This window comes from Suillus plorans (assembly GCF_016647745.1).
Source record: "Suillus plorans strain S12 chromosome Unknown HD556scaffold_1, whole genome shotgun sequence".
NCBI lineage: Eukaryota > Fungi > Basidiomycota > Agaricomycetes > Boletales > Suillaceae > Suillus > Suillus plorans.
Genome location: NW_024537385.1, coordinates 2,194,262 through 2,211,314, shown reverse-complemented (window position 1 = coordinate 2,211,314; position 17,053 = coordinate 2,194,262). Strand labels below are relative to the sequence as shown.

The following is a 17,053-nucleotide window of genomic DNA, read 5'->3' as shown; positions in this document are numbered from 1 at the left end:
TTACGAGCAAGAATTCAACTATGTAAACCGGCTTGTTTCATGCAGCAGCATGAACCTGTCACATCTCTACGGTTCCGACGTCCATGTGTCAGCGAAAGTTATGTCTTTGACTTGTAATCTCATGGTCCAACGCGATCCTCTTGTATTCTCTGACGTGCTACTGCACTAGCAAAAATGGACTGACTGAAAGGCTGTCCAAGGTGAGCAATGCTTGTGAGTGAGGCTCGTCTTCTGTAGGCAAACCGCCGGGTAACTTGTCAGAGTCGTCCATCAGGAACCCGGGTGATCTAGATGTTGGTATACACCATTATATTCCACAGCACGAGTATGTAGATGAGTGCTTGTCAGTTGATATGCTCGAGCATGGCGAACATCGACAGTGCTAGTGAATCTTCATCATGATGAGCATTGACAAAAACCAAGCAACACAGTACATAAACTTGACCATGTCGGGGCGAGTCTCAAGGAGTACTTTGATAGAGCATTACTGGTGAGCATCGAGTTTGAAAACAAACTGTTAAGACCATGCACAAAAGGTAGGACTGATTCTGAGGGGCTTGGCTTCAGCTCGTGCACTGCGCCCCTTACCCGAGTATGTGCCCTTAATTTCAGAATGATGTCTGAAGAAAGTCCAAGGATGTCCGAAGGACATCCGAAGCGCAGGAAAGTTCGGAAGGACTTTCCGGACGAGTGCAAGTAACTTCTGGATGAGTGCGGGAAAGTTCCGGAGGAACTTCCGGAAATTACGATGAGGTTTCGTCCTGATATGGATATGTGTAATGGCTACTTAGGACAAGTCCTAAGTAGAATCAAACAGAGGAAAGGCTGCAAGGACAAAGTCCAAAGCAGAATAGGTCCGGAGGACCGCGGGAAAGTTTCGGACGAACATCCGGAAACTTCGGAGGATCAGATAAGCGGAACTCTGGCCTAGGGAATTTCTCCCTAGGCCCGAGATAGATATTAACTAAGTTGGAGGACTAGAACTTTTGATATGAGGACTTAGAGTGAGATCTAGTGCGAGGACTAATATGATATTCAGACTGAGGAATTACAGGACATATACAAGAGTTTATATACTAAGGAAATAATGGAAAGATCAGTAAGCAAGCGTCCGAGGCTATGTATGAAGCATAAGCAAAGTTATCAAGCGCGAGTCGGAAATGAAGCATAGGTTAATGGATCAGTAAGCATACCGGTAGTAAGTATAACCAAGATACCATGGACAAGGAATACTGAATAAAGGAATAGGCTGTGTTAACGTTATATGCACAGGAATGAATTAAGAAGCTTATCGTATATCAGATTGGAAGCAGATCTATACATCAGATCAGATCAGATCAGATTGGATGTCCGGATGAGATGTGTGGATAGACATTAGGGTGATGGGACAAAGGATGAATGATGCAGGCTAGCTGAGGTATGGAGGTAAAGGGATCTGGATGTGGATGTGCAGAGGTGCAGGGATCTGGATGGATAGAGGACTGGAGACATGGATAGGGCGTCCGAAGGTCCGGATGAGGCATGGGAATATTGTCGGATGTAGGTCCAGAATACAGGATATGACACAAATGCTCTCTCACCTTTATGGTCTTCAGGCAGTTGCACAGCACAAGTTTGCGCACTACATGGGGATCGAAGTTCTTGACAGCATAGTAAATTGCCTCCATCGAATGAGGTCGATTATCAAGTATGACCATCCTATAAACTAATAATAAAATGGTGTATATGCGTAGAAAAAGACTATACCATACCAGTTGCTGTTCAGTTTCGTCCCTCCCTTGGTCAATCATGAACTCTCCAACTTCTCACTCAACATTCGTCTCCGCTGTATTTGGAGGACTGTTGACTGCCAATTGTCGTTCGCCGAGCATCCGAGTCGTTGTCAGTGTGGATGTTGAGAAAGTTGGACTTAAGTTGATTTTCAGTGTTTGCATATGGATCACGACGTGTTTCTGCACATACCACAGGATTCCTGTACTTATACTTGTGCGAAAATGCAAGGGAGCTTGTTGATTCTGTGTAAAATACTACATGAGGTATTCCTTCATCGGAGTATTTTGGGAAAGTTCATAGGAAGTACTGATTTGGGAAGCTGATACGCGGGATTAGGCTCATGCGCGTGACCAGCGTCTATTGCGGTATTACTAACACTATTTTGGGAAGCTGCGTTTGTGTTTGGTACGCTGAGCGTTGAACATAATGCAAAATAGGTCGCACTGCAGGTTGCTCGGCACCCTGTACTGTACTTTTCTTCAGTGAAGCACTTATAACGCCATCTACGTTGCAGAGAGAGTTTTCTGTAACGCCTTCTTACAGAAATAAATGATAGGCAAGCCCATTATCTGTTTGTTTCAGCTGTATCATTCTGAAGATTTCTCCACTCGAAGTGCTCTCAAGCATAATCCTTCTCATGAATCTTGCGACATGGAAAAGGTCAAGGGACTGATTCCAGAATTGGAAGAGGAAGAGCTATTAAATCTCAACGAAGCTGCTCTTGAGATACTTATCATCAATCTCAACCGGACACTGTGCGCAGTGAGTTCACGTTGTCAGCAGTACTGTTGCATCATCTGATGCATGGTTCTATTCATCAACTCTAGGCTTTCCTTACCAGGTCAATTTGGTTCAATGTGCCAGGACTAGATTCCCCTGTCAACGATGGTATCCCTACACACGATTCCCAAATGTCTTCACTACGTCATAAGCTCTCATGCGGACTCTTCTTTGTCGGCAGCTCACTGAGTTTCTGTGTCGCATTCCTCATTGTTTTGGGCAAGATCCTGATGCGCCAGCACACACTCACTCTGAAGCTGCCACCTCCTTATGGCCCTCATCACCTCCCCAAGTATAAGGCTCAACGTCTACGTGCGATACTGGCATCCATGCCTGCATGGTTCATGAAACTTTTGAAGTCACTGCAGTCTATCTTTCCATTCATCCAGTTTATGATTACCATGACGCTACTCGCGCTCAACCAGTTCTTTTAGTATATCACCCTTCCAACGGCTCTTGCCAATTGTTCTTTCACTCTTGATTTGGGAATGATTCTTCATATCATCTGGTTTTCTGAAATGTTTACCAACATTATCCTTCACCCTGAGGCTCCAAATTGTTATTGTTAAATGAAGTGTGTTGGGTCTTGAGCACTTCAGTGATCGTCTTTCCCGGGCCAGTTCAATTTCTTTTCACTGTATTCATCAGGCACCATATGCAATCTTATTTTATTTACATTAATGCATTGTATGTATTGTCAAACAATATAAATCATCTTGATAGAAACGAATCAGACTCAAGACTTTGTTTGATTACTAAGAGGACTACACAACACCATCGTAAATAAAGTTTAGCAGGGTAGCTTCCTGGCATGTTCCCATCAAAGCTTACACTCCTACCATGTTTAAATACATTCAGGTTTGCACCAATGACTCGCAGTCTTACTGATTGCCTCAATCGATGGCTAGTACTCAGGTGCTTAGTATAAGAGACGGTCTTCGTGTTGCCCACTCTTACGGATCCTTCTGACCCAACACAGATATTCTGCCACTTCCAAATGATCAAAATCACATCGACATCTGACTCCTCGTGTATGCCTCATGTGGCATGCAGCTGCATATACTCATTGCCCACTGAATCTAGATCATTTTCAACTCAGGAAGAATCTACCGAGTTTGCACACTGCAATGATTATAAGGCTACACGAACGCTTCCAAGTCTCCATCACATTTACCTTCCCCCATGGATCCTTCACAGATAAGAAACATAATCGGTCGCTTTCGAATCCTCATGATAGGAAGAGCTAATGCAGGAAAAACTACCATCCTACAGAGAGTCTGTGACACACGAGAGAATCCAGAAATATATAACAGTGCCGGTAAAAAGGTAGGCATCACGATGCTAGTAGGAGGATGGTAGGGATAACTGAGCGATGAACTTCAGATCGATGCCACAGTTTTGATGGCTTCCAGAGAGGTGTTGTATACTTCAGTAAATGGCAACCTGAACTGACACATTCTCAGTGCGGATTGCACAACATCGAGAATGAAATGGTGTTTAAAAGCAATCCAGGTTTCATTTTTCACGATTCTTGCAGGTTCAAAGCAGGTGGTGAATCCGAATTCAACAAGGTTAAGGTGTTTATTGCCAGCCGTTCTAAGGAAAGCAAATTAAGAAATCAACTTCACGCTATCTGGTAATTGCAGCTGATCAATCGCGACATGGCCTTACGGTTTAACATAGGTATTGCATCCCAATGGATGAGGTGTGTAGGCCAGTCACCAAAGGCGAGATCAAATTTTTCTCTCAATGCGATACTGGAAGACGAGGTTTGACGCGGCACTGACACGCATGTGATGCAGCATGTGCTATGGTTGACGCGGCACTGTAGTAGGCCTAAACGCGGCATAGAGTGTGGATGTTGATATTAGTACAGAGACTGCGAAGATATTTGGGAGAACTTGTCGTGGTGTGAGTGGTGCTTGACGCAGCCTAAACGAGGCTTCTGACATGCCATGGTTGGGGCTTGATGTGGTGGTGCAGGGTATAGAGAGTGGATCGAACTTGGAAGGGTGAGGTCGAGGCTTGACACAGTGAGACAACATTTGACACTGCGTCTGAAGACCAACATAGATGAATGAATTAGAGGTAATGCAACAATATAGGACTGATGCGCAAGATGCATACTAGTAGTATGAACACAGAGGACACGCACTATAAATTTGGTGAGAGGTGAACACAGCACTATAGAGCCTGTACATAGGCAGACACTCATATGTTGATCATTAACGATAATTCAAAGTGTTTGGAATGCGATATGAAGTTGTGTAGACATAATCTGTACATAGGAATTTGTTACAGCACCGCGTTGTAGAAACAACAATACTGAGAGGAACAAAACAAAGATTGCTCCTAACTGATATATTTGTGTTGTGGTCTTTGCACTGCCTATTCTGCTATACTTGCCTGACAAGTGCGTTCGACCCAGGGGTCTGCGGTCTAAGAATAGTCTTGGGGGTAAGTGAGTGATGTGGGGTCAATAGTCCGAGCGCGGGAAACAATGTCCAAAGGTATAATTACGATGTCCGACGCAAAAGCGTCGGGTCCGATGTTTTCGGGGTTTCGGGATATCGGGTTCGGGATGTTGGAAACTAATAGTAACGCTATAGCGAGCGTCGGAAGAGCGAGCGGTGTGCGCGATAATAACAATGACTGATATGGATAATGAAAGAGCGATGATATTCGCAATATCAACTAAGAACTACGAAATATCGGGTTTGACCACTAAGCGTCGGGGAACTGCTCCCCTCTACTTGGATAATGAATAATGCTCGAGGTCAGTCCAATATATATGTAAGTACGTAGAAATGCGGAACCCATAGGCGAAAGTAGCGGCGGAGTATTTCGGATCCGAAGTACATGTAAATAAACATGAGGCGCTGCGGACTATGGGAAAACATGTAATAGCGCTGGCTACGACGTGAGTAATGTGCGAAATAATGAACTACACACCTAGTGGGGCTAGCAAGACGGGACGGGACACGGATAGGACAAGTGCGCGGGAAAACATCGGGTCCGATGCGGCCTAAACGTCGGTTTGGCGGGTTAGCGTCGGATAACATCGGGAAGTGATTAGCATGTGACAGGTATTTGGCGTGTACTGTGAAATAGCTCGATACGAGCCCAGCGCCAGCTCGTGTCCTACATCTCCTACGAACTTTGAATACTGACTGTCCCCAGTCAGCGGTATGCGGGAAGTCTTCACCAAATTTGCGGGTTTCTAAGTCACGTGACCAGCGGGAAATGCGGCCGAGACTTTCTCGCGATTTCTGCATATAAACCCGAGCCCTTGACAACTGCGCTTCTCTTCTTTCATTCTTTTCCCCTTCATCTAATCTCACTATGGCGTTCCCCTTTGACACTGCACAAGTCTTATCTCCTGAGGCTGAGTCTCTCCAGCGCGGATTTTCGGAACTTCGGCAAAAGATGGAGGCCGAATCGAAGTGCGTACCAGATGATAGGCCGGATCTCATGGTGGAAAAGGAAGAATGGTGCAGGAGGTGGAACAAGATTTCGGTGCGTCGCATTTGCTGTGATTTTCGGGTTTTCCGTGCTAATATCCGAAAGTCCGATATCGGAATCTTTATAGCGGCCGGAAAGGATAAGGGTGTCGCACTTGCGTTGACTGCGGAGGATGTTGCGAGGGGTAAGGAATTGGTGGGGATTCATGATCGCTTCGTGGAACAGCTGCATGCGCTCAAGGAAATGGCCGCGCGTCAGGCCGAAATTTCCGAACCTCAAGGCGCACCTGCGGATGTCTCGATGGAAGGTGAGGGCGATGAAGAAGAAGATGCGGACGGCGAATCCGAAGTTCCGATTAAGCGGCCGACTCGGGTGCGCAAGGCAAAGCATCCTGCGCCGAAGGTAAGTCCGAAATTTTTGCGTTTGTCTTACGCTAGATATTTCGCAAGGATGATGATTCTGATGATGGAATGATCCTTCACGACCCTCCCTGCGACCGCTGCGCTAAGCGTGACACCGAATGCTTCGGACCCGAAAAACGCGGGTGTACAGAGTGCCGGAACTCTAAACAGGCATGTTCCTATTCTCGTATTGGTGAGTTTTCCTCTTTTTCGCATTTTTCGGCGTTTTGACTCCTGTATTTAGCGCGCGCCAAGGGCAAAGCGTCTGCGCGTCGGCCGATGGCGGCTTCCAAGGTTCGGGTCGGGTCTTCGCTCGGATCCGAACCTCCTATTACGATTTCCGATGGTGAAGATATGGCATCCGCCTCGCGTATTTCGAAGACAAAGCCGGTGGTGCTGATTCAGGGTAGGAAAAGGAAGTTGGCGGATGTAGAGGAAGAGGATTTCGCACTTGCGGATTCGGGTTTGAGCGGAGAGGACCTGATTTTGGCGGGTAAGCTTCGGGGTGTCTATGCGAAGTTTCGCACTATCCAGGGGCTGATGTCCGAAGTTGCGAATGAGTTGGACATGATGCGGGCGCATGTCACCAAAAAGGCGCGTTTCTGAATACTGTCTCTTTCAATTTCTTTCTGCTTCTGTACTACCAATTAGCGTTTCTCCTAGCTGTACAATGTATTCCGCGTGTTTTCCGAATGTCAAAGCGTGATGTCCAATGAATTCTTCTAATGTCCGAAATGTCAAAGCGTCGGGTCCGATGCGATGTCCGAAGTTTCCATGTATGTCCTGTGTCCCTTGTGTCCGTGTCTCGTGTCTTGATGCTAGGTCATCCCCTACTAGGGTGTCTAATAAAAAACAATGAAAAAAATAATCATAAGTGCCAGACGAATTTTCGGATAACGTAGTCAAGATGATACTATGGACGCAGATTACCATCTGACTTGACTTCTTCGTGCAACTTTTGACTGTCTTTCTTCGGGTTTTTCGGGTTTTTCTACGTATATATAAGGGTGCGCGCGCGATGCGCAGTTCGAAGATGAAATGCTATATAAATAGGGGTTATTAACGCGCGTTCGGATTCGAATGTCTGTGTACTATTAGTTTCTTCTGTAGGTGCGGATGTATGAGGATAGTGGTTTTTCGGGTTATTGAGATATGAAACACCGGCCTAATCCCGGGGTGAAACGTGCAAGCTATGAACATATGTGCGCGTTTTCGGGTATCGCGTTACCCGAAATTTCGGGGTTTCGAACTATAGCTTTTCCTAAGGTAAAGACGTCGTTGGCTTTCATACTGGTAAAACGCGATCTGGGAGTGCGATGGACGAGGGTATTGAAAGCGTCGGTAGACCGGATGATGGAATCGGATATTTCGGATCCGATGCGACGGGTGACGATAGGGCGAAACTATGCAGGGAAACTGCGGGTAAACGGGGCATATCTTCGGGATGATGGGGAAATGTGTTTCGGGTGTTTCGGGCTTTGACGTGCGGATTTTCGGGTGTGACAATTCAAAATGATACCTAGACCTAGTGACATAACCGGTGAGAATTAAAGCGACGGCTACTGCGTGAACGAAATGATCAGTGCGATCTGGAGAAGGTAAAACGAGTTCGTGATCTAAACTCCTGGTACAAATATCCCATATTTCTGGGAATTCGTCGGCCGATGTTTCGGGTATCTCGGGTACGTTGTCTTCTAGCGACGTTAGCTCTGAATCTAAGACTTCTGATGTTAGTACGTCTGCATCAATGACTTCTACGAATACATCCAATTGTTCCGATGGTAACTGAACTTGTCCGAAGGTCAAGTCCGAAATTTCGGAACTTCGGACTCCCTCTGGGGCGTCGGATGTTGTGATAGGGTCTTCGGGTGCGGAGATTTCTATTTCTGAAGTTAGGCGTTCTTGTGCGGGTGTGTATTCGTCACTTAGGTGAAGTGTCCACCATTCATAATCATCGGATTCCTCGGGTTCGGGTATTTCGGGCTGCGGATCGGGTCGGGTATACTCGTGTATGCCTCCTTCTGGGTAGGACGACAGAATTTCGTTAGTAAAATCTAACCAAGATGTACCTCGGGCCTCAGGGCATCCTGCCCATAGTTCTTTGTGGTCGCATTGGATATATCTGAGAGTATACTTGATGAGCTCAGTGTCCGATAAATTGCACTTTTGTCCGAGTTGGTCTACAGATTGCAAAAATGCGAAAACTCCGTAAACATCGCCGGTGAATCTTGGGGCTGATTGTTCTGTCCTGAATGGCATGCCAAATCTGTCGGGCATGATGGGAAAAACTGCGGGTACGTCGGAAATATCGTCGGGCCGTCGGGTCCGAAGTACGGGTTCGTCGGGAAATCCTAAAATCAAAATCACTTAATCAAAACTAAACCAGATGGACCCCTCGCGGTGGGCTCCAGTTGTAGAAACAACAATACTGAGAGGAACAAAACAAAGATTGCTCCTAACTGATATATTTGTGTTGTGGTCTTTGCACTGCCTATTCTGCTATACTTGCCTGACAAGTGCGTTCGACCCAGGGGTCTGCGGTCTAAGAATAGTCTTGGGGGTAAGTGAGTGATGTGGGGTCAATAGTCCGAGCGCGGGAAACAATGTCCAAAGGTATAATTACGATGTCCGACGCAAAAGCGTCGGGTCCGATGTTTTCGGGGTTTCGGGATATCGGGTTCGGGATGTTGGAAACTAATAGTAACGCTATAGCGAGCGTCGGAAGAGCGAGCGGTGTGCGCGATAATAACAATGACTGATATGGATAATGAAAGAGCGATGATATTCGCAATATCAACTAAGAACTACGAAATATCGGGTTTGACCACTAAGCGTCGGGGAACTGCTCCCCTCTACTTGGATAATGAATAATGCTCGAGGTCAGTCCAATATATATGTAAGTACGTAGAAATGCGGAACCCATAGGCGAAAGTAGCGGCGGAGTATTTCGGATCCGAAGTACATGTAAATAAACATGAGGCGCTGCGGACTATGGGAAAACATGTAATAGCGCTGGCTACGACGTGAGTAATGTGCGAAATAATGAACTACACACCTAGTGGGGCTAGCAAGACGGGACGGGACACGGATAGGACAAGTGCGCGGGAAAACATCGGGTCCGATGCGGCCTAAACGTCGGTTTGGCGGGTTAGCGTCGGATAACATCGGGAAGTGATTAGCATGTGACAGGTATTTGGCGTGTACTGTGAAATAGCTCGATACGAGCCCAGCGCCAGCTCGTGTCCTACAGCGTCAATTTCACCTGGCCCAAACGAATTCCCATGCATCAGCCGATGTGCAAAGCTGTGCACTTGGACAGAATCTTAACTCATCTGCTGAGTGCTGTACAGTTTTCGGCAAATACTCACCATCATACTTTTGTCAGTAGCTGAGCGCTGAGTCTTATTACATGGATCTCACCGCTCTCAGACATCCAAACATCTGTTTTTCACTGCGATAAGGAATTTCTCGAAGCGTTGGTCCTTGGCTCATTCAATGTCGTCTTCAGCCTGGTCCTTTATTTGTGAGACACTACAGACTTCAAAGCACGTCGATATATATCCTCAAATTGAAATATGATGACATGTGGAACAGCACAAGCGATTATAATTTTGGTGGCAGAAGTTGTTAGCGCTTTGGTCACGAGCGTATGGTTACCATGGGGTGCAGGAGCAGCCATGGGCCTCATCAGCTTCCTATTTTGCGTTGCATGTATCGTGGTTGCCGTGCTGCTAGTTATTTTGACCTCAACTGTAAGGCTACCTGTCTCTGTGAAGTCCAATGCTAACAGCTCGTTCAGATTTCAATAGGCGCAGGCGCAGGTGGTTGGGTATCTTACACTGTTTCTGATTCTTGTTATCAAGGTCATCGAAGCTGTTGTGTGCATTCTTGGTCGGGTCGGCTTTGATCACTCCAGACGGCCAGTTGATAGCAGATTGATCGGTGTGCTTTCTCTTCTCAGATGTTGTGGGCTATGGGGAGGTGGTTGCGAACGAAGACACTACCAAGCCACTTCATCTCCCAAGGATTCTGGAAAGTCATTCGTCGTTATTCGGGCACAGAAGCCTCAATCATCACAACCCGATACTCATCCACACATTCATAAGGTTAGATACTCAATGAACAAAACTGGAGCAGGACCTTCTTCGCAAGCAAAATCTCTGAAGCCATGAATTGACATTATAATGTGCATACACACCTTTTACGCTTTGTTCTTACATTGTCCTACTTTGCATTTATGATGTACCACCTCGTGATTCTTACGGTACGCACCATCTTGCACATGTAATATCTACTGCACTCGTTGTCTTAATAACCGAGGGTCTTATATAAAGTGTGTAAGAATGTAATGACACCACAATTACACTTGGATAAGACTTCTTGCCAGTCCTCGATTAATACGGTCTACGACTTTTCTAGTTTTCGTGGTAGATAACGTGTGAGTTCTTGGGAGGCTCGCTAAACCAATCAGGTGATCAACTTAGCCGGAGCTTTTATGTGTACCTCCAATTGCTTTGTCTAGGATTTGCTACCTATATTCAGAACTGTGATCTGAAGTACAAATAACTTTGCCTAGATTGCACGTTCTAGGCACTGAAATGAACTGGGTAGATTTGACCAAGGCACGAGTTGGTCAAATAGGCACAAATAGGAGTAGAGACAAAGGGGTCTCTGTAATATCACGTTGACCAAAGATTGGTTGGTCAAATAGGCACAAATAGTATGGGTGAGACAACGGTCTCAAGAATAATCATGTTGACCAAGGCACGAGTTGGTCAATTAAACAGTAAAACAGGAGAGACAACGGTCTCTAAAATCACGTGGACCAAAGACTGGTTGGTCAAATAAACAGTAACGTAAGCTTCTTATTGTAAGAAACTTGTATTCTCAAGGGATACGTTTCCCTGCACTTGTTCTGCTACAAGTGGAAGATCTTAACAAGTGAGATGTCTTGTTCAACTGAGGGAGTTTCTCTGAGAAGAAAATTTCCTAGAAGAGGGATCTCTATTTTTTGGGGGAGAATGGGCTCTCCTTATATACATTTTGTGTGGGAAAGTAATGTAGGTTCGCAAACAATAAAATAAAGAGAGAACCAATCAGAATATTGGGTGAAACCCAATAAAAGTATAAAATACAAATAAAAGATGGAGCAATGACATCAGAGATGACATCATAGTGGGGTTAGAATATTCTAGAGCCTATGACATCATTATGACTTCATACATTACATCATAATTTCCAACAGAGTAGTCTAGAACTTTCTGTGGAGCTATATGACATCATTATGACATCATACTCAGAAATAATATTTTCTGGAGTATCTGGTAGGTCATAGCATCCTAAATAAAAGAAAATAAAAGAACAATGCTAAAGAAAACAAGATACAAACAATGATACAAATACAATATGCAAGACACGGGCTTTTTAGATAGGTTTTTGTTAGGCTTTGAGCTTTTCTCAATGGTTTTCTCTAGCCAAAGTGAATAAGCCAAAGGTAAGGCAATACCTTAACCTTCATTTTTACTTCACATATTAACTAGGTCATTCTGTGATTCCCATTTCACATATGACTTTTTCTTCTTCTTCCATATAAAACTTGAAATATAGGACTGAGGTTTGATACCAAGGTATGGGGTGACTAGTCTGAGGACTGTGCTAACAGACATAATCTTTTGAGGGTTATTCCTAGTAGTAGTTATGTCTATGCATGATTCCTGTATCATGCAGGACATCGTGTATCTGAACCACACTCTGTTTTGTGTTGCTGGTATGTATGGTTACAGTACTGGATTTGATACATGCCCTTGACATGAGATAAATTAAGTTGTTGTGATTAAACCAAAATAAGATGTCCACGACTTGAAATATGATAACACATTGCAGTGCATGTCATTTTGAGAACGAGCAGGCCAGAATCACGAGTTGGGGACTGGTGCGCAAGCACCGTTACAATATATAACGATATATGACAATATCTGAAGTCTTCTCACAGGTTCTCTGATCGGCGCCCGTCCACCTGCCTCCATGCATGACCTCATTCTGCCTTGCTTTTCAGCTCACTTACTGCCATCCTGCAAGCGCTGCTCTTCACAGTGACACAATGTTTTGCATTGCACATGTTTGGACTTGCAGGTGCGTTTTTTGTCTTGTATTTATGTATCAGCATGACTTACAGATGTTCAACCTAGCACAGTTTCAGGATACGTCAGTGCTCGCTGACACAGCTGTACTACTGACTCTTCTTCAAGTTCATACATACATTGTTGTCACTCATCTGCCTCAAAGTAAGTAATATTTTCCTGATGCCATGACCATGTCCTGCTCTCAGTGGGTGCGTGATCTCATGTTTTGAGCTTCTTAGCGCACGCTGATGGTGCAACAGCCGCGTCTCAGTCTCAGGCTGTGCGTGATCTCATCTTTCTAGCTTCTTAGTGGACGCTATCAGTGCCACGGCCATGTTCTGCTCTCAGGTGCATGATCTCTTTCCTGCTCTCAGTGGGTCTATGATCTCATCTTTAGAACTTATTAGCGCATGCTGATGATGTCATGGCCATGTCTCAGTCTCAGGTTGTGTGTGATCCCGTCTTTCTAGCTTCTTAGTGGACACTATCGGTGCCATGACCATGTTCTGCTCTCAGGTGCATGATTTCTTCTTTTGAGCTTCTTATCTGACATTGATGGTGCCATGGGCATGTCCTGCTCTTAGTAAGTACGTGATCGTGCAGATCCCTAGATATTGTCGACAACTATGACAGGCTATATCCTTCATAGCGGTGGGAAGACCCAGGCGCATATATCCAGGGTGCTCTTTCAGCCTCTGACACAACAACACGCTCTGGCAAATCCAAATGAAGTGCCAAGGTAACAAGCCTAAGTCGTCACAGCCTCTTGTTATTACATGTACTCAGTCCTTGTTCTTTTCCAAAAGTACCGAGGTGAGTCAATGGGTAAGTCCATCCCCAATAGCCCTAATTGTAGTCTATATTGATGCCATTCATTCCGGTACAAGTCCAATATATTTTCTGTCCGGCTAGAAGTAAGGCAAGCCACAGTGTACATTCAATAGCTAAAAGTACATCATGGTAGGTAGAAAGCATGGCAAAATAAAAAAATGCTAAACTACACCTGGACTTTCTTCACTCGTACTTTAGGGACTCTGGGTGGAATCATGGAACTTGGTTGTCATGACTCAGATGTTGAAGCAGACTTCTACCGCCACACATTTGTTGCAAGCCTAACTTCATCTTAGTTGCGGACATTGGTTGTATTCAATAAATTTTCAAGCCTAGTCCTGGTCTAGAACCAACCAAGCGCATAGCGAATATGATCTTTTACTGATACACAGTATAAAAGTATATGAATTTATTTTCTAGTTTCATCCCCATAGTTTGCCCTCTCTCATTCCATCTCTGTAGCTCATCCTCGTTGTAATTCATTACTACAATGCCAGGTAAACAAGGGCAAAAAACTTGGACAACTCCTGATGAGGAGACCTTCCTCCAAGATAGACTCCCTGCATATATTGAATCTCGGGCACAAAGGGCATATGATAACTTTTGGGCTGAAACGTACCACAGATTTTTCGAATGTTCACCTGAGCGAGCATGTCTATGTAGTGTCCCACAGGGTGGGGAGCTGACTGACTTACAGAGAGATCAGCTAGCTCAAAAAATCCTGAAACTCAAAAAGGTTGAGTTGCGTAATTATATCATGATAGATGTACTTTTTGACACATTCTCCAAGGCCATTAAAACTTGGTATCGATGGCGAACCAATGTTGCACATCTAGCACGTTCCAGTGGATCCAGGGGTGTCTTAAGGCTCGATATGACACTGGCGGGTGCCGATGAACTTTGAGGGACACGCGCTCCACAGGAAGTAGAAATGTACTCACAGATGTATTATGAAGATCACGTCAAGGTTGATGCTGATGCTGCGATCGCTGCTGAGGTTATCACTTCATGTGGTGACAAGTTGTTGATGTGAAAAATCATCACCCACGATAAGTATGCCAAGGAACCTGAAGAGATCAAAACAGAAGTTAGGAGACGACACCAAGAAGCCCTGGATAAGTGGAGACAAACCCGTGAACTAAATAGAGCTGGGCTTGTTGAGGAGGCTGACGAAGAGACAAAAAAGAAGTATGGACTGACTTGTATGAGTTGGCACAATGCTGACACATCACCGGTAGAGCCTTTTTAGAACTGGGAGGACACCTTGACCATATTTTTCGGCACCTCTCCCACAAGACGGGGGCCTCAAGTTTACCTGTATTGCTGGCGGACGAAACCCTATCACTGGAGAAGTGGTGGTCTTGGAGTAAGTGTTTGAATTTTTGATGGGTACTATCATTTGACTTATGGATCCTTAGCTTTCATCTTGGAGACACTGAAGAAGGAGCCGACTTCTCTGCACACTACCCTAGGTTCTCTGAAGTTCAAGCTGTGTATGCTACCTTCCTGTGGGAGGCACTCTGTAAGTATAAGCTTTTTGCTAACATATCATATGCTGACTTAGCTTTGACGCTCTCAGCATATAATAACAATGTGCAGGCATTAGAGAGGGACAATGAACATGACCACTGCAGTGGAGTGGATGAGGCCGAAGGTGGGAATGTTGAGAGCGGTGAGGATGAGTTGGAGAATGACACTTATAATGTGCTGGAAGAGGTGAGTAATGCATTAGGACGATGGAGGTTTGAAACTAATGCATCACTTTAATGCATCAGCGCGACCTGAGTGGTGAGGACTGGGATTCAGGGAACGACACTTATACTATGTCAAAAGAGGTGAGTAATGCATTGGGACAATGCAGGTTTGAAACTAATGCATCACTGTAATGCATTAGTGCAACCCTGGGCCCATACCAAGCCTTGCAACACCCTCCGAGTTGGCGTCACAAGACTTTGTGAGTAATGCATTACTAATATATGGGAGATATTCGACACTAATGCATTGCTTGCTCTGATTTTAATGCATTAGGATTCCTTCTGGACAACAATGCCCACATTGGTTACTGACGTACTGGGCAACACCAATCACAATATCGCCCTTCAAGGTGTCAGCGCATCAGACTTTGCTGAAATTGATAGGCTGCTTGCGGTGATGCCGCAAGTTGATTTGAATTTCTTCGATAACCTGCAAGTCCCCAGCTTCAGCTCAGGGCCCGAGTACAACAATTTCACAATCTCAGAGTCACAATCCACTGCAGGGTCAGACTATAATTTCATGTTCAATGATTTCTCCTTCACAGGAAGTGACTTTGAGACTTCAACACCCCGTTCAAGCCCTAGTCCAACATGTCCTGTCCACGAACTTGAAGAAATACCCACCAGCATCAGTTCAGACTTCACCCTTTCATGTGTCACACTACCTGCAGCCCCTCCAGTGCAATTGCCAGAACAACAACCTGAAGGTCCATGCCAAACTATGCGCCGCCATGTCCCATCAACACGTAAACAGGCACTCAATGCAATTGGATCTTCAAAGTCTCGTGTGTGCCTGTCGGGAGATGTTGGAAAAGAGAATTCACTATCTGGAACGAAGCGGAAGGCAGGTGCTATCAGTGGTGCCAACAAGTAAGTCTTGCCCATATGACTAGCCTACACTTGACTGAAGTTCATTCAGGAAACAAAAGCGCCGCTGATTTTGAGTGTTAGTCTTATTTCACATTGACTCCTGAAGTTCAGTATGTTATTCTGGCCATTGTTTTTTTTACTTGGATCATCTTCGACTACAGTTTCACTTCGCAGCGCATGGATTGCGCACAATACCCATTAGCTCATTGATTTGGTTGCTCTGACTTCATTCCTTTCGATTATGATACCACGCCGTGTCAATGCCAATGACCTATTCATTTTCCGAATCCCATATTGTGACTCATACAATACATGGGCTACTGTCATAGACTTAAGGCAGCATTTTCATTACCCAGAATACCAGTTGTTGCCTTGTCCATTACTTGTGAAAGTGTTCAATCTTGCTGAGTGCTGACTCGAAATACTGACTCAGACTGACCGGCACTGCTTCTCAGCATCAAGCAAAATAAAGGCAGACCAATTCTAGAGTTACAAAGAACATTGATAAAGCGCTGTAGAAACAACAATACTGAGAGGAACAATGATGCTCCTGACTGTATCTATAAATGTTGTGAGGTCGTGCGTTGCCTAGTCTGCTATACCTGAGACGACAAGTGCGTTTGACCCTAAAGGGGAAGCGAGTGCAGCAAGGATCTGGTAGTAGGCGCTGAAGGTGCTACTGGTCGGCCAATGCGAAGCGCGGGAAAGCGAAGGTGCGCGCGAGGCGCGGGAAGCACGCGCACGCGCGTGAGCGGAAACAAGTGAGAGTAAGAGTGAGTTTGCTTAAGTGGTGATATGATGCAAGACAAGAGATGTGAGTGTGAGGTGCCAAGGAATAGATTGCAACTATACTCTGCTAGGTAGTAAGTGGGTAAGTGGGAGGTCCAGTGCAAAGTTCGAAAGTTATTTAATAGTATGTAATGCTGGCACTTATATACGGCGCCTAAGCGCTGTCACACGGAGCCGAAGCGCTACCGAGTAAGGTATGTAAAGCTATATGTAAGTAAGGGTCCAAAATAAAGGTGGAACGATACACAGATAAGAGAAATGGAAACATACG

At 45.2% G+C, this 17,053-nt stretch overlaps 7 protein-coding genes across 7 annotated transcripts; 5 read left to right on the top strand and 2 right to left on the bottom strand.

The window, feature by feature from the left end:
* Positions 1–2,208: 2,208 nt before the first annotated feature.
* HD556DRAFT_1320315 (uncharacterized protein) lies at positions 2,209–3,283 on the top strand (the record flags this gene model as incomplete). Its single annotated transcript, XM_041301299.1, is given in 5 exon segments — positions 2,209–2,314; positions 2,319–2,329; positions 2,388–2,535; positions 2,601–3,031; positions 3,072–3,283. Coding segments are annotated over 3 exon segments (546 nt in total), but the record flags the coding sequence as incomplete, so codon positions are not given.
* Positions 3,284–3,735: 452 nt separating this feature from the next.
* Positions 3,736–4,339, top strand: HD556DRAFT_1223081 (uncharacterized protein; the record flags this gene model as incomplete). The annotated part of the gene is made up of 3 exons (XM_041296855.1): positions 3,736–3,879; positions 3,966–4,189; positions 4,237–4,339. 3 exons carry the CDS (start codon positions 3,736–3,738, stop codon positions 4,337–4,339), a joined length of 471 nt encoding a protein of 156 aa, XP_041168079.1.
* Positions 4,340–4,387: 48 nt separating this feature from the next.
* Positions 4,388–4,862, bottom strand: HD556DRAFT_1320307 (uncharacterized protein; the record flags this gene model as incomplete). The annotated part of the gene is made up of 1 exon (XM_041301298.1): positions 4,388–4,862. A coding segment is annotated over exon 1 (221 nt), but the record flags the coding sequence as incomplete, so codon positions are not given.
* Positions 4,863–5,662: 800 nt separating this feature from the next.
* Positions 5,663–7,133, top strand: HD556DRAFT_1320305 (uncharacterized protein). The gene is made up of 4 exons (XM_041301297.1): positions 5,663–6,069; positions 6,121–6,417; positions 6,465–6,609; positions 6,661–7,133. The coding sequence occupies exons 1-4, from the start codon at positions 5,896–5,898 to the stop codon at positions 7,020–7,022; spliced, it is 978 nt and encodes a 325-aa protein (XP_041168077.1). The 5' UTR covers positions 5,663–5,895; the 3' UTR covers positions 7,023–7,133.
* Positions 7,134–7,640: 507 nt separating this feature from the next.
* On the bottom strand, positions 7,641–8,693 carry HD556DRAFT_1454383 (uncharacterized protein; the record flags this gene model as incomplete). Its single annotated transcript, XM_041308100.1, has 1 exon — positions 7,641–8,693. The coding sequence occupies one exon, from the start codon at positions 8,691–8,693 to the stop codon at positions 7,641–7,643; it is 1,053 nt and encodes a 350-aa protein (XP_041168076.1).
* A 3,007-nt stretch (positions 8,694–11,700) lies between these two features.
* On the top strand, positions 11,701–13,654 carry HD556DRAFT_1302716 (uncharacterized protein; the record flags this gene model as incomplete). The annotated part of the gene is made up of 14 exons (XM_041299530.1): positions 11,701–11,740; positions 11,891–11,910; positions 12,144–12,183; positions 12,300–12,348; positions 12,472–12,548; positions 12,665–12,700; positions 12,745–12,747; positions 12,778–12,818; positions 12,936–12,986; positions 13,009–13,054; positions 13,077–13,121; positions 13,172–13,277; positions 13,345–13,351; positions 13,568–13,654. 14 exons carry the CDS (start codon positions 11,701–11,703, stop codon positions 13,652–13,654), a joined length of 648 nt encoding a protein of 215 aa, XP_041168075.1.
* A 646-nt stretch (positions 13,655–14,300) lies between these two features.
* HD556DRAFT_1302715 (uncharacterized protein) lies at positions 14,301–16,203 on the top strand (the record flags this gene model as incomplete). The annotated part of the gene is made up of 9 exons (XM_041299529.1): positions 14,301–14,366; positions 14,433–14,571; positions 14,666–14,735; positions 14,788–14,891; positions 14,934–15,085; positions 15,145–15,204; positions 15,264–15,323; positions 15,398–15,993; positions 16,155–16,203. 9 exons carry the CDS (start codon positions 14,301–14,303, stop codon positions 16,201–16,203), a joined length of 1,296 nt encoding a protein of 431 aa, XP_041168074.1.
* Between the last annotated feature and the right edge of the window lie 850 nt (positions 16,204–17,053).